This window comes from Anomaloglossus baeobatrachus, chromosome 3 (genome assembly GCF_048569485.1).
Source record: "Anomaloglossus baeobatrachus isolate aAnoBae1 chromosome 3, aAnoBae1.hap1, whole genome shotgun sequence".
NCBI lineage: Eukaryota > Metazoa > Chordata > Amphibia > Anura > Aromobatidae > Anomaloglossus > Anomaloglossus baeobatrachus.
Window position 1 is genome coordinate 123514451 of NC_134355.1, and position 19910 is coordinate 123534360.

Consider the following 19910-nt stretch of genomic DNA (forward strand, 5'->3'; position numbering starts at 1 on the left):
TCTAGTACAATGTGTCCATCATGTGGTGCTTGAGACATGCACCCTGTAAATTAAGTGCGCTCTTCTCACTACAGTAATGCCAAACGTGGACACTAAATTTGATTTAGGCACACTGTGGGGATCAGAAGGAGGGAGGCATTTGGAAGCACAGGTTTTGCTGGATTTCTTTTGGGGGAGCCCATAGCACCTTTGTGTTACCAAAAATTTGAAAACCCTTATATTTCCATTGACAGAACTGAGCGGAGACATTTTTTGTGGACTGAGTTGAAACATTTAGGATCACATTTCTCCTGTACTCTACTTTAAGCACTTGCACCATGGTTTCCATATAAATCGCCCAATAACGGGATTCAGATGATACCCCCGAGGGATCCATTCACGATCATGAGGCAGCAGAGTAAAGCTTTACACGCGACGATATATCTAACGAGATGTCAGCGGAGTCACGTCGTAAGTGACACACATCCGGCATCGTTAGTGATATCGTAGCGTGTGATCGCTATGAACGAGCAGAAATACTCACCTTCTCGTTCATAGTTGACACGTCGCTTATTTTCTAAAAATCGAACGTCCTGTTCATTGTTCCCGGGGCAGCACACATCACTCCGTGTGACACCCCGGGAACGATGAACTGCAGCTTACCTGCGTCCCGCCGGCAATACTGAAGGAAGGAGGTGAGCGGGATGTTTATGTCCCGCTCATCTCCGCCCCTCCGCTTCTATTGGGCGGCCGATGTGTGACATCGCTGTGACGCCGAACGTCCCTCCCCCTTCAGGAAGTGGATGTTCGCCGCCCACAATGAGGTCATTTGGAAGGTAAGTGCATGTGACGGAGGGGTTACAGCATTGTGCGACACGGGCAAGAAATTGCCCGTGCCGCACTAAAACGATGGGGGACTGTGCGATAACACGATACATTGTAACGTGTAAAGCAGGCTTTACTCTGGACTCCATGTAGCCTCTGTTCAGCAGTGTCCATTTCAGAAGTGCACAAAACTGGTTGATCGCACTTTTATGCACCTCTAAAAAGACTAACACCACCAGATCATAGGCAGACAATGCAAAATGACTCCACCTGCCTCTTTATAGGGAATCTTCTGTCAGGGATTCTGTCTGAATCACGTATTTCAGAGATTTAAACGTAAACCCTGATGTAAGCGCACAGCATATAGTGCAGGATAAGTGTGAGCTGAGCCTTAGGCCCCCTTCACACGTCCGTGTCAAAGGTGCGTTTCCCCCTCCGTGAGCAGTGTTTATGGCACTACGTGTGTTCTCAGTGTGTTCTACGTGATAACACACGGAGAACGGGAACTTTCTGCTCACCTGTCCCTGGCGTCGCTGTCCATGGTGCCGATCTTCGGTCTCCAGCACTGCCGACTCCCCGCTACTGCTTCCGACCGCAGTGAAGTGAATATTAAATGAGCGGCGGTCGGCAGCAAGTGACAGCAGCGGCAGAGACAGCAGGGCTGGAGAAGGTGAGTAAAGATTTGCTATTTTTTTTTTCTTTGACACATGAGTTTTCTCCGGCGCGTGTCACACGGGACCGCATCCACACTACATCAGTGTGCTCCGTATGCGGGCTGTGTGACACCCGTGATGCCGGAGAAAACGTGGACATGTCTACGTGTGGAACACACGGACATATATATGCGCCACACGTACACACGTTCCATGGCAACACACGCACGTGTGCGCAGACCCATTGATTTTAATGGGTCTACGTGTGTCCGTGTCTCCGGTACAAGCAGGAACGGACCTAACACGTACCGGAGACACATGAAGGGGGCCTTAGGCTGGTTTCAGACGTCCGTGTTTAATCAGGTACCAGTAACACGCATGGTTATGGTCACACGTGTCTCACAAGTGTGTCACACGTGTATTACACGTACCGGGTAAAACACGTGTCTCTGCAATGAAAAGATGTTCTATATTTACCTGTATCCAGCGATGCTGTCTCCGGCTCTGCTACCTCCCGCTCCTAACCCCCGCTCATTATTTTCATTGATTACTCACTGCCAGAGGATTTGGAAGTTGAAGCATTGCGGGGACAGCACTGTCGGGAACATCGCTGGTGGCAGGCGAGTATACAGCAGTTTGTGCAGTGACATTCAGGGGGTCATCGGAGTTCCCAATGAATCATTGTTACACTCACTGTAGCGCAGTTGTTGCAGGGGTGTCATCAGGAGGTCATCAGAGTTCATTGGGAAATCCAATGACCTCCTGGACGTCCCTGCACACACTGCTGGCAGGATGCTCACCTGTCACTAGCTATGTCCTCGGCGATGCTGTCCTCGGTAGTGCTGTCTCTGTTACCGCAATGCCTCTGCTCCCAGCTGCTCACTGCGGTGAATAATCAATGAAAATAATGAGCGGGGGCAGCAGAACCGGAGACCGCATTGCTGGATACAGGTAAATATAGAAAATCTTTTTATTTAAAAACCAGTGTTTTCTCCGGTACGTGTCACACTGATGTCACACAGATCACATCAGTGTGCAGTCCATGTGACACCCATGCTGCTGGAGAAAAAACGGGCACGTCTCCGTGTGAAATAGCGGGGCCACGCAGTCCGTGTGAAAACACGGCCGTGTGAGTACACAATAGGGTAACATGGGTATGTGTGACATTCGTGTTAAAAACGGATGTCACACTTACCTAAAACACGGATGTCTGAAACCAGCCTTACTGCGATCTTCAGGAGGAAGAATGAATAAATCAACAGCAGATCAAGAATCTATTTTTTACGCCATCCACCATGCAGTATAAGTAATGTCAATTTTATTTTGCAGGTCTGTACAATTAGTGATATCATTTTTTTTATGTTTGGCTACTATCACACTAAAAACACTTTTTGTTACAAAAAAAAAGTTTTTGCATCACCATATATATTGAGTTCTATAATTTTTCTAGATTTCTGCTGACAGTGATGCAAGGGTTAAACAATTCGGGAATTAGGGTTTTTTCCACACAGACGTGCCATTCACTGTTTGGTAAAAGTAACGCAGGTTTAATTATTTGGGTCAGTACAATTATAGCGATACAACATTTATATTATTTTTATGTTTTGCAGCTTTTACACAATTTTTATTTTTTTTTTAGAAAATATTTGTTTTTGCATCACCTTATTCTCAGACCTATAACTTATTGTATCTACTGATGGAGCTGTGTGGCGAGGTTTTTTTGTGGGATAAGATGACATTTTCAGCAATATTTTGAGTCTTGCACCATGTTCACACCATTGGTGTTCCAGACATACATTCTTTAGTTAGTATGCACTTTTTGTCTGAGAACCCTGCCCCACCCACAGCCACTTGTTTCACTTCACATATATAGCTTGGTCCTTTGCTTCCCATACAGAGCAAGTTTTTTAACTGCAGGTAAGGTTACATATAGGCTAGGGACCCCAAAAATAGAGATTACCTAGGTGTTGTTTGGGGCTCTTTTGCATTGATCAATACAATGGCTAAACATCTCTTATATTCCTATTATTCATAGCAGTTATGCATATTCCATTTTTCATGTTTTTTCCCTTTTTCAGATAGTTCATTGTATTTTTCAGTCTAGTATTCCCATAGCAGTTTTGCTTTTCATCATTCCCATATACATTGTGACTTGTGTGCAACTCTTTATCCTATTGTGTAGTTATGTTTTTTGAGTCTTGCACCATGTTCACACCATTGGTGTTCCAGACATACATTCTTTAGTTAGAACCCTCTACTTTAGGCTGGAGTCACACGAATGTATGAAAAACCGGTCCCATTCTCATCCAGGAGAGGACGAGTTTTTCTCACTTGTCATCCGTGTGCTGTCAGTGTGCAATCCGTTATTTTCTCAGCAGCTATTAGTCATTTACAGGACCATTTACAGTGTTCTGTGCTACGATAGTAATGTATCCATAAAGACGAATGTCACTAGGATGGTCCGTATGACGTCCGTTTTTTTTCCCCTCACACCCATTGACTTGTATTGGTGCGTCTCAGATGTTTTTAGCAGCAAGTTGTGACTTTTCTCGTATCCAGAATCTGGATGAGGGAAAAAAAGCTGACCAACTACTCTGCCTTATTAACTAACATTGGTCCGAGTGCAATGCGAGATTTTCTCGCATTGCACTCATCCAATTCATACGCTCATGCAACCGCTCCCTTACCATGATCATGTCACGGGGGTGTCAGAGGGAAGTGAGAAGGACAGCTCTCTCTCTCACAACCTTGTATATGCTGCAATTGTCATTGATTATGGCATACAGAAGACAGCAAAGTGTTTTGGATCAGGTCCTAATGAGCTTTCCGGTCAGAATGAGCGTTCTGCACCGGAATCTGTGCCTGTAGGACTTTGTGAGTCGTGATGTCCTCCTGGCCACTGACTGTAGAAAAACACTGACGCTGCACAAAGCCCAGCAAGCACTGATGTTCTACAGTTGGCGGTCGCGCAGAGGTTAAACGTTGTGCTCTTGTCTCAGTCATTCATTTTTAAACTAGCCTGAAGAAGCCCCTGAGCTCTGCAAGCATGCAAATAGTATGGTTAGCCAATAAGGTATCACTCCTAGAACACTTTTTTTTTGGTCATAAAAGTATTTACATTGCCTTTCTCACCAAGAATATTTCTTCCTTTACAACACCCAGAAGTGCTTTATGAGCCTAAAGTGGGCTTTACACACAACGGCATCGCTAGCGAAGTAGTCGCTGGTAAAAGCACCCGCCCCTGTCAGTTGTGCGTCACGTGCAAATCGCTGCCCGTGGCGCACAACATCGCTAGGACCCGTCACACATACTTACATGCCTAGCCACGTCGCTGTGGCCGGCGAACCGCCTTTCTAAGGTGGGCGGTTCGTTCTGCATCACAGCGACGTCACTAAGCGGAGGGGCGGAGATGAGCGGGACGAACATCCCACCCACCTCCTTTCTTCCTCATTGCGGGCGGCCGCAGGTACGATGATGTTCCTCGTCCCTGCGGTGTCACACGTAGCGATGTGTGCTGCCGCAGGAACGACGAACAATCTGAGTACTGCAACAGCAACGATAATCAGGATTAGAACGACCGGACAACGATATGGTGAGCAATTTTGATTGTTAATGGTCGTTCGTGTGTTTCACACGCAACAACGTCGCTAACGAGGCCAGATGTGCGTCACGAATTCCGTGACCCCAACGACATCTCTTTAGCGATGTCGTTGCATGTAAAGCCCGCTTAAGGGTCAGCACACATGGCATTCCACTTGGAACAATAGTACTCTATGGGGCAGCTCCCACGAGCGATTTTTTTTCAGCCCTAACCGCTCCGAGAAAACAGTCGCAGCATGCTGCGGGTGCAATGCGATGCCGTTTCACTCGCACCCATTCAAGTCTATGGGGTGACATCACATTGCACTCGCATTACAGTGGAGTGCAATGCAATTCTAGCATCAGCCAGCAACGGAGGCGATGGGAATATAAGTCCCTCCCTCCTCTCCGCACCGCCGGAGTCCCTATTATTAGTCTATTATATAGACTATAAGTCCCTCCCCTCTGCAGCTGTGGTCTGATCGCATGATCGGACCACAGTCGCGTGACACTTTGCTCACGCTCGCAGCACGGCGGGAGCCGAGTGTCATGCAAGGAATCGCACTAATCCCCGTGTGGCCTCAGCCTAAGGGCTACTTCTCACTTGCGAGTTTCTCGCAGTAGAGCAATGAGAGAAAATCTCGCATTGGAATCAGACACGTGTTAGTGAATGATTCAGCTCATCTGAGATTTTTTTCTCAGTCCAGATCGAACTGAGAAAAAAAATCGCAGCATGCTGCTTTTTTGCGAGTTTCTACTGCGAGTCTCTCCAATGCAAGTCTATGGAAGCGTGTAAATAATCGGATGTCACGGGACAGCACTCACACCATCCTAGTGACATCAGATTTTCTAAATACATTTCTTGCATGTTTCCTAAAACACTGGAAACGAGCGATGTCTCACAATGTCTGTCAATCACTATTCTCTGTCAGTCGGTCTCTCCCTCTGTCGGTCCGTCACTATCTCTGTCCCTCTCTCACAGTCTGTCGGTCATTTTCCCCTCCTCTCTCATACTCACCGTTCCCCGGCGCTGCACGGCTTTCTCACTGCTGCGGCGGCTTTCACTATTGTGAAAAAGCCGGCCGCTCATTAAACAATCTCACATTCCCTGCTTTCCCCGCCCACAGGCGCTTATGATTGGTTGCAGTGAGACACGCCCCCACGCTGAGTGACAGGTGTCACTGCACCCAATCACAGCAGCCGGTGGACGGGTCTATACTGTGCAGTGAAATAAATAATTCAAAAAAAAAATGGCGTGCGGTCCCCCCCAATTTTAATACCAGCCAGATAAAGCCATACGGCTGAAGGCTGGTATTCTCAGGATGGGGAACCTCACGTTATGGGGAGCCCCCCAGCCTAACAATATCAGTCAGCAGCCGCCCAGAATTGCCGCATACATTATATGCGACAGTTCTGGGACTGTACCCGGCTCTTCCAGATTTACCCTGGTGCGTTGGCAAATCGGGGTAAAAAGGACTTAATGGCAGCCCATAGCTGCCACTAAATCCTAGATTAATCATGTCAGGCGTCTATGAGACACCCTCCATGATTAATCTGTAAGTTACAGTAAAACACACACACATGAAAAAATCATTTATTAGAAATAAAAAACAAACAAATTCCTTCATTACCAATTTAATAAGCCCCAAAAAGCCCTCCATGTCCGGCGTAATCCATGGACCTCTAGCGTCGTTTCCAGCTTTGCTGCATGGAGGTGACAGGAGCTGCAGCAGACACCGCCGCTCCTGTCACCTCCACGCAGCAACTGAGGTGAGTAGCGCGATCTGCTGAGGTGTCACTGAGGTTAATCGCGGCCACTGCTGGATCCAGTGGCGGCCACCGGGTAACCTCCGTGGCAGCTCAGCTGATCGCGCTACTCACCTCAGTTGCTGCGTGGAGGTGACAGGAGTGGCGGTGTCTGCTGCAGCTCCGGTCACCTCCATGCAGCAAAGCTGGAAGCGACGCTGGAGGTCCGTGGATTACACCGGACATGGAGGGCTTTTTGGGGCTTATTAAATTGGTAATGAGGGAATTTGTTTGTGTTTTTTATTTCTAATAAATTGTCTGTCTGTCTGTCTGTCTGTCTGTCTGTCTGTCTGTCTGTCTGTCTGTCTGTCTGTCTGTCTGTCTGTCTGTCTGTCTGTCTGTCTGTCTGTCTGTCTGTCTGTCTGTCTGTCTGTCTGTCTGTCTGTCTGTCTGTCTGTCTGTCTGTCACAGATTAATCATGGAGGGTGTCTCAGACGCCTGACATGATTAATCTAGGATTTAGTGGCAGCTATGGGCTGCCATTAACTCCTTATTACCCCGATTTGCCAACGCACCAGGGCAAATCGGGAAGAGCCGGGTATGTGTGTGTTTATTTACTGTAATTTACAGATTAATCATGGAAGGTATCTCGGGGAGACGCCTGACATGATTAATCTAGGACTTATTGGCAGCTATGAGCTGCCAATAACTCCTTATTACCCCGATTTGCCAACGCACCAGGGCAAATCGGGAAGAGCCGGGTACAGTCCCAGAACTGTCGCATATAATGTATGCGGCAATTCTGGGCGGCTGCTGACTGATATTGTTAGGCTGGGGGGCTCCCCATAACGTGGAGCTCCCCATCCTGAGAATACCAGCCTTCAGCCATATGGCTTTATCTGGCTGGTATTAAAATTGGGGGGGACCGCACGCCATTTTTTTTAATTATTTATTTATTTCACTGCACAGTATAGACACGCCCACCGGCTGCTGTGATTGGTTGCAGTGAGACACCTGTCACTCAATGTGGAGGCGTGTCTCACTGCAACCAATCATAGGCGCCTGTGGGCGGGGAAAGCAGGGAATACGAGATTGTTTAATGAGCGGCCGGCTTTTTCAAAATAGTAAAAGCCGCCGGAGCAGTGTGAACGCCGTGCAGAGCCGGATCGGGGGATCGGTGAGTATGAGAAAGGGCTGCTAACTTCAGTCACTCAGGAGTTTAGCGGTCACCGGTGAGTCCTTCACAGGTGACCGCTAATCAGGACGCGGCACAGACAGAGACGCAGCATGACAATGAAGTCGGGTGAAGTTCACCCGAGTTCATTCTGACAGTGCAGCTCTGTCTGTGTCTGTTGTCATCTGCCATTCAGCTCTGCTACATGGCTGTCTGTGTCCGCATTACACACGCATTACACACGCATTACACACGCTAGTAAAATCATTAATTTATTCAGAAAAAGCATCGCACTTGCGTTGCACTCGGACCTAACGTGAACTAAAATCAGCCGAGTTTTTTTCAGCCCAGTCGGACCGATTTTACTCGCATAGATGTGTTTCCACCCTAATAAAGGAAGTATGATTGTGTTTTCCAGTTACTTTAGTCATTATGGCAAATCGTTTTACATTTTATTCCTTAGAAAACTAGAAACAGTTTATGAAATTGATTAACTTGCAGGTAAAAAGTTCAACATGAACAGAAGACTCAAGACAAAAATGCATACAATAAAGCATCACAGGAAAGAAGAACACCATTCCTGTAGGCAGGATGCACACAAGTCCGCTTGCCGAGAATTGGCCCCACAGAAATCCTTTAGCCAGTCTTTAAAGAGATCATCTGCATCTTTCTTTAGGATAAGAAATTGTCCCAGGAGCACATAGGCCTGAAAAAGAAAAATATAATTCTAGTATATTTCTAAAGCGGTGTAGGTGTATAATATCTATCCTTAAAATACTTGATAGATTGGGGGGGGGGGGGTGAAGGGTCAGACCCCCACCAATCATCTGGCATCAGCACCGGTATGTAAATAAGAACAAATTCTAGGCAGCTATGAGGCCTGACGTATTATACAATGGGTTTTCCCTATTGGAATCTCCCTTCTTTTAGCCCTTTGTAGACAAAAATATTGGCTCTGTAGCAGCAATAATGTTGAATTGCAACAGATTAAATCTGCAGCATACACAGATATGCTGAGGATGTCAATTCCACAGACGCAATTAAGGCCTGTTTCACACGTCAGTGATTCTGGTACGTTTGTGCTTTTTTTTAAACGTACCAGAATCACTGACATACGCAGACCCATTATAATGAATGGGTCTGCTCACACGTCAGTGATTTGTCACTGCTCGTGTCTCCGTGCGGCGTACCCGCGTGTGCGTGATTGCTGCACGGAGACATGTCCATTTTTTTCTGGCATCACTGATGTCCCACGGACCACGCAGTGGTGTGGTCCGTGAAACACGTGCCAGAAAAAAAATGTGCTTTTAAAATAAAAAACATTTTTACTCACCCGGCTTCAGCGGCGCTCTCTGCAGCCCGTGCAGCCTGCTGCTTCAGAGCCGGCTCATTACTGTCGCGCATATTCATGATGCACGACACAGCCGACCCGGAAGCAGCTGCTGCGGGGGTCAGCGCCGGCCGGATGCTGCACCGCGGGAGCGATCAGCACCAAGGACAGCGGGAGCGCGCATAGGAGAGTTGATTTCTAAATGCAATCACGGGCCACGGAGAACGGAGCCCGGATTGCACTTAGACAACCCACGTGTGCCGTAATTCACGGCACACGGAGGGACATGTGCGTGTTTTACACGCCAGTGAAAAACGTCAGTGTTTTTCACTGACATGTGAAACGGGCCTTACACTGAGGATGAGAAATAACAGCGCCTCACCAAAATAACCCATTAATAGTAAGAATTAAGCTCAGAGTTGGCGCAAGAAAAGTGGCGAACTTCTAGAAACATGGGCTAAATCTATCACAAAGCCATGTGTCATGGTGATAAATTTGGCACAACAGAATGCCAGGATTTGAGTCCACTTTAGTCAATTTGCAACATGAAATAACCACAGATCAATTAGCCTATTTATACAATAAACAGACTGCACTTAAAAGGGAATCTGTCATCAGGTTTTTGACACCTAATCTGAGAGCACCATAATGTGGAAAGATCCCGATTCCAGCGATGTGTCCCTTACTGGGCTGCTTAGCGTAGTTTTGATAAAATCACTGTTTAATCAGCAGTAGATCATCATTAGACTACTTGCCGTGCTGCCAAGTAGTCCAGCATATTCATGAGCGCTGTATAACCGTTAAACCTGCAGCAGAGAAAACATTTTATCAAAATGACAGCAAACAGCTCAGTAAGTGACACATCGCTGGAATCAGGGTCTCTGTCTCTACATTATGCTGCTCTCAGATGAGGGATCAAAAACCTGGTGACCGTTTAACAACATTCACAAAACTATCGGTACTAGATTGGTCAGTGAGCATAACAAGCCATTGTTCGCAGCACAAATACTGTGTACATAGGACAACGTGCTGCCGAGAACGATGATTTTCTTTGTGCAGCACAAAACATTATTTCACCCAAGGAAGGAATGTTTTACTCAATTATCAAATGATTGTTTTTTGTTTAGACCACAAGATAATTGGGAAACGAACATTCCTGTGAACGCCCATTCACAAACTTTCCGTGTAAATGCATCTTTATTAGTGGTGAGCGAGCAGGGCCATGCTCGGGTGCTCAGTACCGGTAACAAGCCCCATAGCATGGTAGTGCTCGCTCACCACTAAGGATAGGTTCATATTTCTGTTAAAATGTATCAGTCACAATCCGCGGCTCTGGTAAACCACGGCATCCGTTCGGCGGATGCCGTTGTTTCCCATAGACTTGTATTAGTTGCGGATTGCGACTGATGACCTTGCGTTGCATCCGCTGCGCCATGGTCATTCGTTTTTTGACTGACCGCCGGCCGGGAGCAACGCAGAATGTAACGTTTTTCTGGCCATCAAAATGAACGCGCCGCGCAGGAATCCGTTGCCATCCGTCAAGATTGTAATGGATGTCTATGGTGCTGGATTCCATCGTAATCCGTCTTACAACGGAATCCAGAACTGGATTCAGTCATGCTCTACTGAGCATGCCCAGCATGTTTGGCACACCCACTGGGCTGTCCCAAACACAAACTGATCACGACGGATCCGTCAAAAAACTGACACATAGCGGATGTAACAGACGCGACGGATCAGTTTTTTCACAGGATTCCTGTGAAAGCAATCCTGTGAAAAACACATCCGTTGCGTCAGTTGACATCTAAGGGTACTTTCACACTTGCGTTTATTTCCTTCCGTTACAATCCGCCCTTTTGGAAAACAGCAGAATCCGTTAACGGATTCCGCTGTTTCCCATAGACTTGTATGGGTGACGGATTGTACCAAAAGGACCTGCGTTGCTTCCGCTGGGCGACGCTCCGTTGCTTCCGCCCAGCGGGAGGAACGCAGCATGTAACGTTGTTTTGAGCAGCGGAATCCTCTGGTTTTCACTGCGCATGCTCTTTTTTTTTTTAAATCAAACTTTATTTGGCTCGCGGTGGCCGAACGTTCAGCTGAGCGCCCGGCCGTCGGCAAGCGACAGCGCTCAGCTGAACGACCGGCCGCCAGCATGCCCGGCCGCCGGCAAGTCACAGCGCTCAGCTGGTCACCCGGCGGCCGGCTGCAGGGAGCGATCAGCTGATCATCCGGCGGCCGGCAAGTGACAGCGCTCAGCTGAGCGCCCGCCCGCCGGCATGCCCGGGCGCCGGCAAGTGACAGCGCTCAGCTGATCACCCGGCGGCCGGCTGCAGGGAGCGATCAGCTGATCATCCGGCGGCCGGCAAGTGACAGCGCTCAGCTGATCACCGGCGGTCGGCTGCAGAGAGCGATCATCTGATCACCCGGCGGCCGGCTGCAGGGAGCGATCAGCTGATCACCCGGCGGCCGGCTGCAGGGAGCGATCAGCTGATCATCCGGCGGCCGGCTGCAGGGAGCGATCAGCTGATCATCCGGCGGCCGGCTGCAGGGAGCGATCAGCTGATCGTTCACAATAGTCTGCCGCTGGTAAAACTGTAAAAAAATTAAAAAAAACAAAAACGAATTGCGTTGTTTTGCAGCATCCGTTGCATCCGTTGTGCCACTATATGCAACACATCCGTTGCATCCGTTACACAACGCAATGCAACGGATACCGTTCAACGCAAGTGTGAAACTAGCCTAAAAAACAACTGATCCGTCGCTGACTGATTTAAAACAACGGATTTGTGAACCTAGCCTAATCCTTATGTCTACATGTCTGAGGAAAGTAGTAGATATAACTACTGTTCGGTAATGTTGACACAAATTACTCCAATACACATTTTTATCACCTTATCAAAGCCAAATTCTTCTAATCTGCAACCAAGCACTTCACCGATCCCAGCCAAAGCAGTAATTGGCTTTTCGCCCATGGGCTCAGAGACAAAATCTCGGTGCTTCTGTGACGTGTGAGACATCTTTTCTGAAAAAAACAGAAAAAAAAAAAAACGGGCAAGTGACAATTATTACTCAGATTACCAGAGCTTAAACTAGACTTTCACAAACAATGGCTGTGCTGGTGGTGAATAGGCAAATTCTCTCTTTGTGAAGCATGTATTCACCACTTCCCAGCATAGGACATACTGGTGGACCCGCAGAGATTGAGGTCAGCAATTTTTTATTTTTTTCTTTAAATACACAAACTGCACTCTAGGACACATCCCTATAACTGGCTGAACCACTCCTCTGGGCACTGCACGTATTCAATGACTATAGGCTAAGTTCACACATTGCATATAGTTGGTGCAGATTGTTCATCCTGTCACATGAAGATTTTGCCAAGGATTATATTTCGTAAAGATTTTACAATTTCCATTGCAAAAGGTGACATCCGCACTCAATATGTACAAAGACATACTGCAGATCTAGAAATCTGCACTGCAGGTCAATGTGTGCGCAGAAAACAGATTTGTTGGAATCTCATGCACATAGCTGGTACTGAATTATGCTATGGGTCTTCTGCACTAAGATCGCAACGTGTGAACTTAGATTAATAGTCTGATATCAAGTGTAGAGAAGGGACTGATGGGAGCAGCTCCTGCAAGAGCCGGCAGCCTGGCCCATATGACCAGCAGACACTGCTGACACGCAGGCACCAACCATGGAGATTGTGTCTGCAGGAGGACACCCCTTTTAAGACAGTGATTTGGGCAGTGGATGAATCTGATAAACAGAAGGCTTTTTTTGGAAAACTTTCACACACCAGAAGCTAATAGGCCTGGACAACGGGAAAGCATCACTCACAATTGCAAATCCCACAAACCAACTGTAAACAATCATTAGAGACAACCTAATCAGTCTGGCACGCTGTCCAGCAGGGGGCAGTGCAGTGTCCTCAGCATCAGTCTGGCACAATGTCCAGCAGGGGGCAGTGTAATATCCCCACATCAGTCTGGTACAATGTCCAGCAGGGGGCAGTGCAGTGTCCTCAGCATCAGTCTGGCACAATGTCCAGCAGGGGGCAGTGTAATATCCCCACATCAGTCTGGTACAATGTCCAGCAGGGGGCAGTGCAGTGTCCTCAGCATCAGTCTGGCACAATGTCCAGCAGGGGGCAGTGTAATATCCCCACATCAGTCTGGTACAATGTCCAGCAGGGGGCAGTGCAGTGTCCTCAGCATCAGACTGGCACAATGTCCAGCAGGGGGCAGTGTAATATCCCCACATCAGTCTGGCACAATGTCCAGCAGGGGGCAGTGCAGTGTCCTCAGCATCAGTCTGGCACAATGTCCAGCAGGGGGCAGTGTAATATCCCCACATCAGTCTGGTACAATGTCCAGCAGGGGGCAGTGCAGTGTCCTCAGCATCAGACTGGTACAATGTCCAGCAGGGGGCAGTGCAGTGTCCTCAGCATCAGTCTGGCACAATGTCCAGCAGGGGGCAGTGTAATATCCCCACATCAGTCTGGTACAATGTCCAGCAGGGGGCAGTGCAATGTCTCCAGCATCAGTCTGGCACAATGTCCAGCAGGGGGCAGTGTAATATCCCCACATCAGTCTGGTACAATGTCCAGCAGGGGGCAGTGCAATGTCTCCAGCATCAGTCTGGCACAATGTCCAGCAGGGGGCAGTGCAGTGTCCCCAGCATCAGTCTGGCACAATGTCCAGCAGGGGGCAGTGTAATATCCCCACATCAGTCTGGCACAATGTCCAGCAGGGGGCAGTGTAATATCCCCACATCAGTCTGGTACAATGTCCAGCAGGAGGCAGTGCAATGTCTCCAGCATCAGTCTGGCACAATGTCCAGCAGGAGGCAGTGCAATGTCCCCAGCATCAGTCTGGCACAATGTCCAGCAGGGGGCAGTGTAATATCCCCACATCAGTCTGGCACAATGTCCAGCAGGAGGCAGTGCAATGTCCCCAGCATCAGTCTGGCACAATGTCCAGCAGGGGGCAGTGCAATGTCCCCAGCATCAGTCTGGCACAATCTCCAGCAGGGAGCAGTGTAATATCCCCACATCAGTCTGGCACAATGTCCAGCAGGAGGCAGTGCAATGTCCCCAGCATCAGTCTGGCACAATGTCCAGCAGGGGGCAGTGCAGTGTCTCCAGCATCAGTCTGGCACAATGTCCAGCAGGGGGCAGTGAAATATCCCCACATCAGTCTGGCCCAATGTCCAGCAGGGGGCAGTGTAATATCCCCACATCAGTCTGGCACAATGTCCAGCAGGAGGCAGTGCAATGTCCCCAGCATCAGTCTGGCACAATGTCCAGCAGGGGGCAGTGCAGTGTCTCCAGCATCAGTCTGGCACAATGTCCAGCAGGGGGCAGTGAAATATCCCCACATCAGTCTGGCCCAATGTCCAGCAGGGGGCAGTGCAGTGTCCCCAGCATCAGTCTGGCCCAATGTCCAGCAGGGGGCAGTGCAGTGTCCCCAGCATCAGTCTGGCACAATGTCCAGCAGGGGGCAGTGCAGTGTCCCCAGCATCAGTCTGGCACAATGTCCAGCAGGGGGCAGTGCAGTGTCCCCAGCATCAGTCTGGCCCAATGTCCAGCAGGGGGCAGTGCAGTGTCCCCAGCATCAGTCTGGCACAATGTCTAGCAGGGGGCAGTGCAGTGTCCCCAGCATCAGTCTGGCACAATGTCCAGCAGGGGGCAGTGCAGTGTCTCCAGCATCAGTCTGGCCCAATGTCCAGCAGGGGGCAGTGCAGTGTCTCCAGCATCAGTCTGGCCCAATGTCCAGCAGGGGGCAGTGCAGTGTCTCCAGCATCAGTCTGGCCCAATGTCCAGCAGGGGGCAGTGCAGTGTCTCCAGCATCAGTCTGGCACAATGTACAGCAGGGGGCAGTGCAGTGTCTCCAGCATCAGTCTGGCACAATGTCCAGCAGGGGGCAGTGCAGTGTCTCCAGCATCAGTCTGGCACAATGTCCAGCAGGGGGCAGTGCAGTGTCTCCAGCATCAGTCTGGCCCAATGTCCAGCAGGGGGCAGTGCAGTGTCTCCAGCATCAGTCTGGCACAATGTCCAGCAGGGGGCAGTGCAGTGTCTCCAGCATCAGTCTGGCACACTGTCCAGCAGGGGGCAGTGCAGTGTCTCCAGCATCAGTCTGGCACAATGTCCAGCAGGGGGCAGTGCAGTGTCTCCAGCATCAGTCTGGCACAATGTCCAGCAGGGGGCAGTGCAGTGTCTCCAGCATCAGTCTGGCACAATGTCCAGCAGGGGGCAGTGCAGTGTCTCCAGCATCAGTCTGGCACAATGTCCAGCAGGGGGCAGTGCAGTGTCTCCAGCATCAGTCTGGCACAATGTCCAGCAGGGGGCAGTGCAGTGTCTCCAGCATCAGTCTGGCACACTGTCCAGCAGGGGGCAGTGCAGTGTCTCCAGCATCAGTCTGGCACAATGTCCAGCAGGGGGCAGTGCAGTGTCTCCAGCATCAGTCTGGCACAATGTCCAGCAGGGGGCAGTGCAGTGTCTCCAGCATCAGTCTGGCACAATGTCCAGCAGGGGGCAGTGCAGTGTCTCCAGCATCAGTCTGGCACACTGTCCAGCAGGGGGCAGTGCAGTGTCTCCAGCATCAGTCTGGCACACTGTCCAGCAGGGGGCAGTGCAGTGTCTCCAGCATCAGTCTGGCACAATGTCCAGCAGGGGGCAGTGCAGTGTCTCCAGCATCAGTCTGGCACAATGTCCAGCAGGGGGCAGTGCAGTGTCTCCAGCATCAGTCTGGCACACTGTCCAGCAGGGGGCAGTGCAGTGTCTCCAGCATCAGTCTGGCACACTGTCCAGCAGGGGGCAGTGCAGTGTCCCCAGCATCAGTCTGGCACACTGTCCAGCAGGGGGCAGTGCAGTGTCTCCAGCATCAGTCTGGCACAATGTCCAGCAGGGGGCAGTGCAGTGTCTCCAGCATCAGTCTGGCACACTGTCCAGCAGGGGGCAGTGCAGTGTCTCCAGCATCAGTCTGGCACAATGTCCAGCAGGGGGCAGTGCAGTGTCTCCAGCATCAGTCTGGCACAATGTCCAGCAGGGGGCAGTGCAGTGTCTCCAGCATCAGTCTGGCACAATGTCCAGCAGGGGGCAGTGCAGTGTCTCCAGCATCAGTCTGGCACAATGTCCAGCAGGGGGCAGTGCAGTGTCTCCAGCATCAGTCTGGCACAATGTCCAGCAGGGGGCAGTGCAGTGTCTCCAGCATCAGTCTGGCACAATGTCCAGCAGGGGGCAGTGCAGTGTCCCCAGCATCAGTCTGGCACAATGTCCAGCAGGGAGCAGTGCAGTGTCCCCAGCATCAGTCTGGCACAATGTCCAGCAGGGGGCAGTGCAGTGTCTCCAGCATCAGTCTGGCACAATGTCCAGCAGGGGGCAGTGCAGTGTCTCCAGCATCAGTCTGGCACAATGTCCAGCAGGGGGCAGTGCAGTGTCTCCAGCATCAGTCTGGCACAATGTCCAGCAGGGGGCAGTGCAGTGTCTCCAGCATCAGTCTGGCACAATGTCCAGCAGGGGGCAGTGCAGTGTCTCCAGCATCAGTCTGGCACAATGTCCAGCAGGGGGCAGTGCAGTGTCTCCAGCATCAGTCTGGCACAATGTCCAGCAGGGGGCAGTGCAGTGTCTCCAGCATCAGTCTGGCACACTGTCCAGCAGGGGGCAGTGCAGTGTCCCCAGCATCAGTCTGGCACAATGTCCAGCAGGGGGCAGTGCAGTGTCTCCAGCATCAGTCTGGCACAATGTCCAGCAGGGGGCAGTGCAGTGTCCCCAGCATCAGTCTGGCACAATGTCCAGCAGGGGGCAGTGCAGTGTCTCCAGCATCAGTCTGGCACAATGTCCAGCAGGGGGCAGTGCAGTGTCCCCAGCATCAGTCTGGCACAATGTCCAGCAGGGGGCAGTGTAATATCCCCAGCATCAGTCTGGCACACTGTCCAGCAGGGGGCAGTGCAGTGTCCCCAGCATCAGTCTGGCCCAATGTCCAGCAGGGGGCAGTGCAGTGTCTCCAGCATCAGTCTGGCCCAATGTCCAGCAGGGGGCAGTGCAGTGTCCCCAGCATCAGTCTGGCCCAATGTCCAGCAGGGGGCAGTGCAGTGTCCCCAGCATCAGTCTGGCCCAATGTCCAGCAGGGGGCAGTGCAGTGTCTCCAGCATCAGTCTGGCACAATGTCCAGCAGGGGGCAGTGCAGTGTCCCCAGCATCAGTCTGGCACAATGTCCAGCAGGGGGCAGTGCAGTGTCTCCAGCATCAGTCTGGCACAATGTCCAGCAGGGGGCAGTGCAGTGTCCCCAGCATCAGTCTGGCACAATGTCCAGCAGGAGGCAGTGCAGTGTCCCCAGCATCAGTCTGGCACAATGTCCAGCAGGGGGCAGTGTAATATCCCCAGCATCAGTCTGGCACACTGTCCAGCAGGGGGCAGTGCAGTGTCTCCAGCATCAGTCTGGCACACTGTCCAGCAGGGGGCAGTGTAATATCCCCAGCATCAGTCTGGCACACTGTCCAGCAGGGGGCAGTGCAGTGTCTCCAGCATCAGTCTGGCACACTGTCCAGCAGGGGGCAGTGCAGTGTCCCCAGCATCAGTCTGGCCCAATGTCCAGCAGGGGGCAGTGCAGTGTCTCCAGCATCAGTCTGGCACAATGTCCAGCAGGGGGCAGTGCAGTGTCTCCAGCATCAGTCTGGCACAATGTCCAGCAGGGGGCAGTGCAGTGTCCCCAGCATCAGTCTGGCACAATGTCCAGCAGGGGGCAGTGCAGTGTCTCCAGCATCAGTCTGGCACAATGTCCAGCAGGGGGCAGTGCAGTGTCTCCAGCATCAGTCTGGCACAATGTCCAGCAGGGGGCAGTGCAGTGTCTCCAGCATCAGTCTGGCACAATGTCCAGCAGGGGGCAGTGCAGTGTCCCCAGCATCAGTCTGGCACAATGTCCAGCAGGGGGCAGTGCAGTGTCTCCAGCATCAGTCTGGCACAATGTCCAGCAGGGGCAGTGCAGTGTCCCCAGCATCAGTCTGGCACAATGTCCAGCAGGGGGCAGTGCAGTGTCTCCAGCATCAGTCTGGCACAATGTCCAGCAGGGGGCAGTGCAGTGTCTCCAGCATCAGTCTGGCACAATGTCCAGCAGGGGGCACTGCAGTGTCTCCAGCATCAGTCTGGCACAATGTCCAGCAGGGGGCAGTGCAGTGTCTCCAGCATCAGTCTGGCACAATGTCCAGCAGGGGGCAGTGCAGTGTCCCCAGCATCAGTCTGGCACAATGTCCAGCAGGGGGCAGTGCAGTGTCCCCAGCATCAGTCTGGCACAATGTCCAGCAGGGGGCAGTGCAGTGTCCCCCGTGACCGCATCCTTTATAAGACAATCTCTGCAGCGCGCCATACCGAATGTGGAGACAGAACTAGACCGAGCTCTGGGGGCAGAAAGTCAGAGCCGTACGGTACCCGACACCGATAGCGCGGAGCGGCGCCTGCCCGGGCTCTGCACCTGCCAATACAACACACGGGGAGCAGCCTCTACGCCACGCCTCCTGCTGCTATTATTTATAGCCACCTCGTGACGTCACGAAATAGCGAACCAATAGCAAGCGACCTTTACATTTGCGCGGGAAATCAGTCAGTCGGTCAGCTGCTCCTCCACACATGAAGCGTTGCCATAGGCCCCTGTGTGGAGCGCTGCACATTATAGGTCTATAGATAGGAGATGTGGTAACAGGAAAGTCACCAACAGTCTATGAGCGCAGATATTCTCACTACGTTTATTCACGCTATGGGAGGCAAAGCAATAATGTAGTGTATCATTATACATAGCTTCTATACATTCTATTTCCTGCTCACTTTCCCATAGGGTGCTACTTTGTGTCCTGTATCTTCAGTTTTCTCTTTTTATGTAAATTCACATTCGATCTTGTAAAAACAATCAACTTTTACATTTCCATATTAAACTAATGCCCCATTCTATGATAAATACTATTGTATGTTTCATTGTTTACCGCTCATCGCCGAGGTTACCGGCCACGGCTGCGATCTGTCAGGGGCGACCGAACCTGCGTAGCGCTTATATGTCCTTTCTATTGAGCTTATTGGCTGACTGGAGATGCTATTAGCTTCAGTCCTTCTACCCTCCTCCGATATTGCTTCATATTTCAGCATCGGAGTGCGCACATTTTGGGCCATAAGTGCAGCCATGCCACCAGTCCAAACTATCAATGAAGCAGGAGCAGCCACAAGCAGGCAGCCGGGAAGTGATGTACTCCTGAAAGACATGGGACCAACCATTTTCCCTGATCCACCCAAAACACCCACAAAATCTCCCATTTAAGGGTAAGTTCAAACACTTAGTTTTTTTGACGCTGTGTTTTTGTGCGTTTTTTGCGGCAAAAAAACCCCACAAAAATGCACCCACGTTAAGAAAACGCTGCAAAAAACGCACGTGTTTTTACCGCGTTTTGGTGCGTTTTCTGCTGCGTTTTACTGCGTTTTTGCTCACTGCGTTTTTATGTGTTTTTTTATCTGAACAATGCCATGAAAGATTGTTGAAAAGAAAAAAAAAAGGTCTGATGTCATTTCCTTCTTCAATATGTTCTTCATTCTCCACTAGTGTATGCAGGAGAGCAGACAGTTGCAGTACTACAAGGC

The 19910-nt window shown here is 50.6% G+C and overlaps 1 protein-coding gene across 1 annotated transcript; it reads right to left on the reverse strand.

The window, feature by feature from the left end:
• Window positions 1–8314: 8314 nt before the first annotated feature.
• On the reverse strand, window positions 8315–18773 carry LOC142295047 (barrier-to-autointegration factor-like protein). The gene is made up of 3 exons (XM_075338115.1): window positions 18657–18773; window positions 12178–12308; window positions 8315–8662 (listed from the first exon to the last, which is right to left on the reverse strand). The coding sequence occupies exons 2-3, from the start codon at window positions 12301–12303 to the stop codon at window positions 8513–8515; spliced, it is 276 nt and encodes a 91-aa protein (XP_075194230.1). The 5' UTR covers window positions 12304–12308; window positions 18657–18773; the 3' UTR covers window positions 8315–8512.
• Window positions 18774–19910: the final 1137 nt, after the last annotated feature.

Coding starts and splice junctions, on each gene's coding strand:
- LOC142295047 (XM_075338115.1), bottom strand. CDS start 12,303: ATGTCTCACACGTCACAGAAGCACCGAGATTTTGTCTCTGAGCCCATG. Junction 8,663..12,177: donor AAGAATTTGGCTTTGATAAG/GTGATAAAAATG, acceptor TTTCTTTTTCAG/GCCTATGTGCTCCTGGGACA.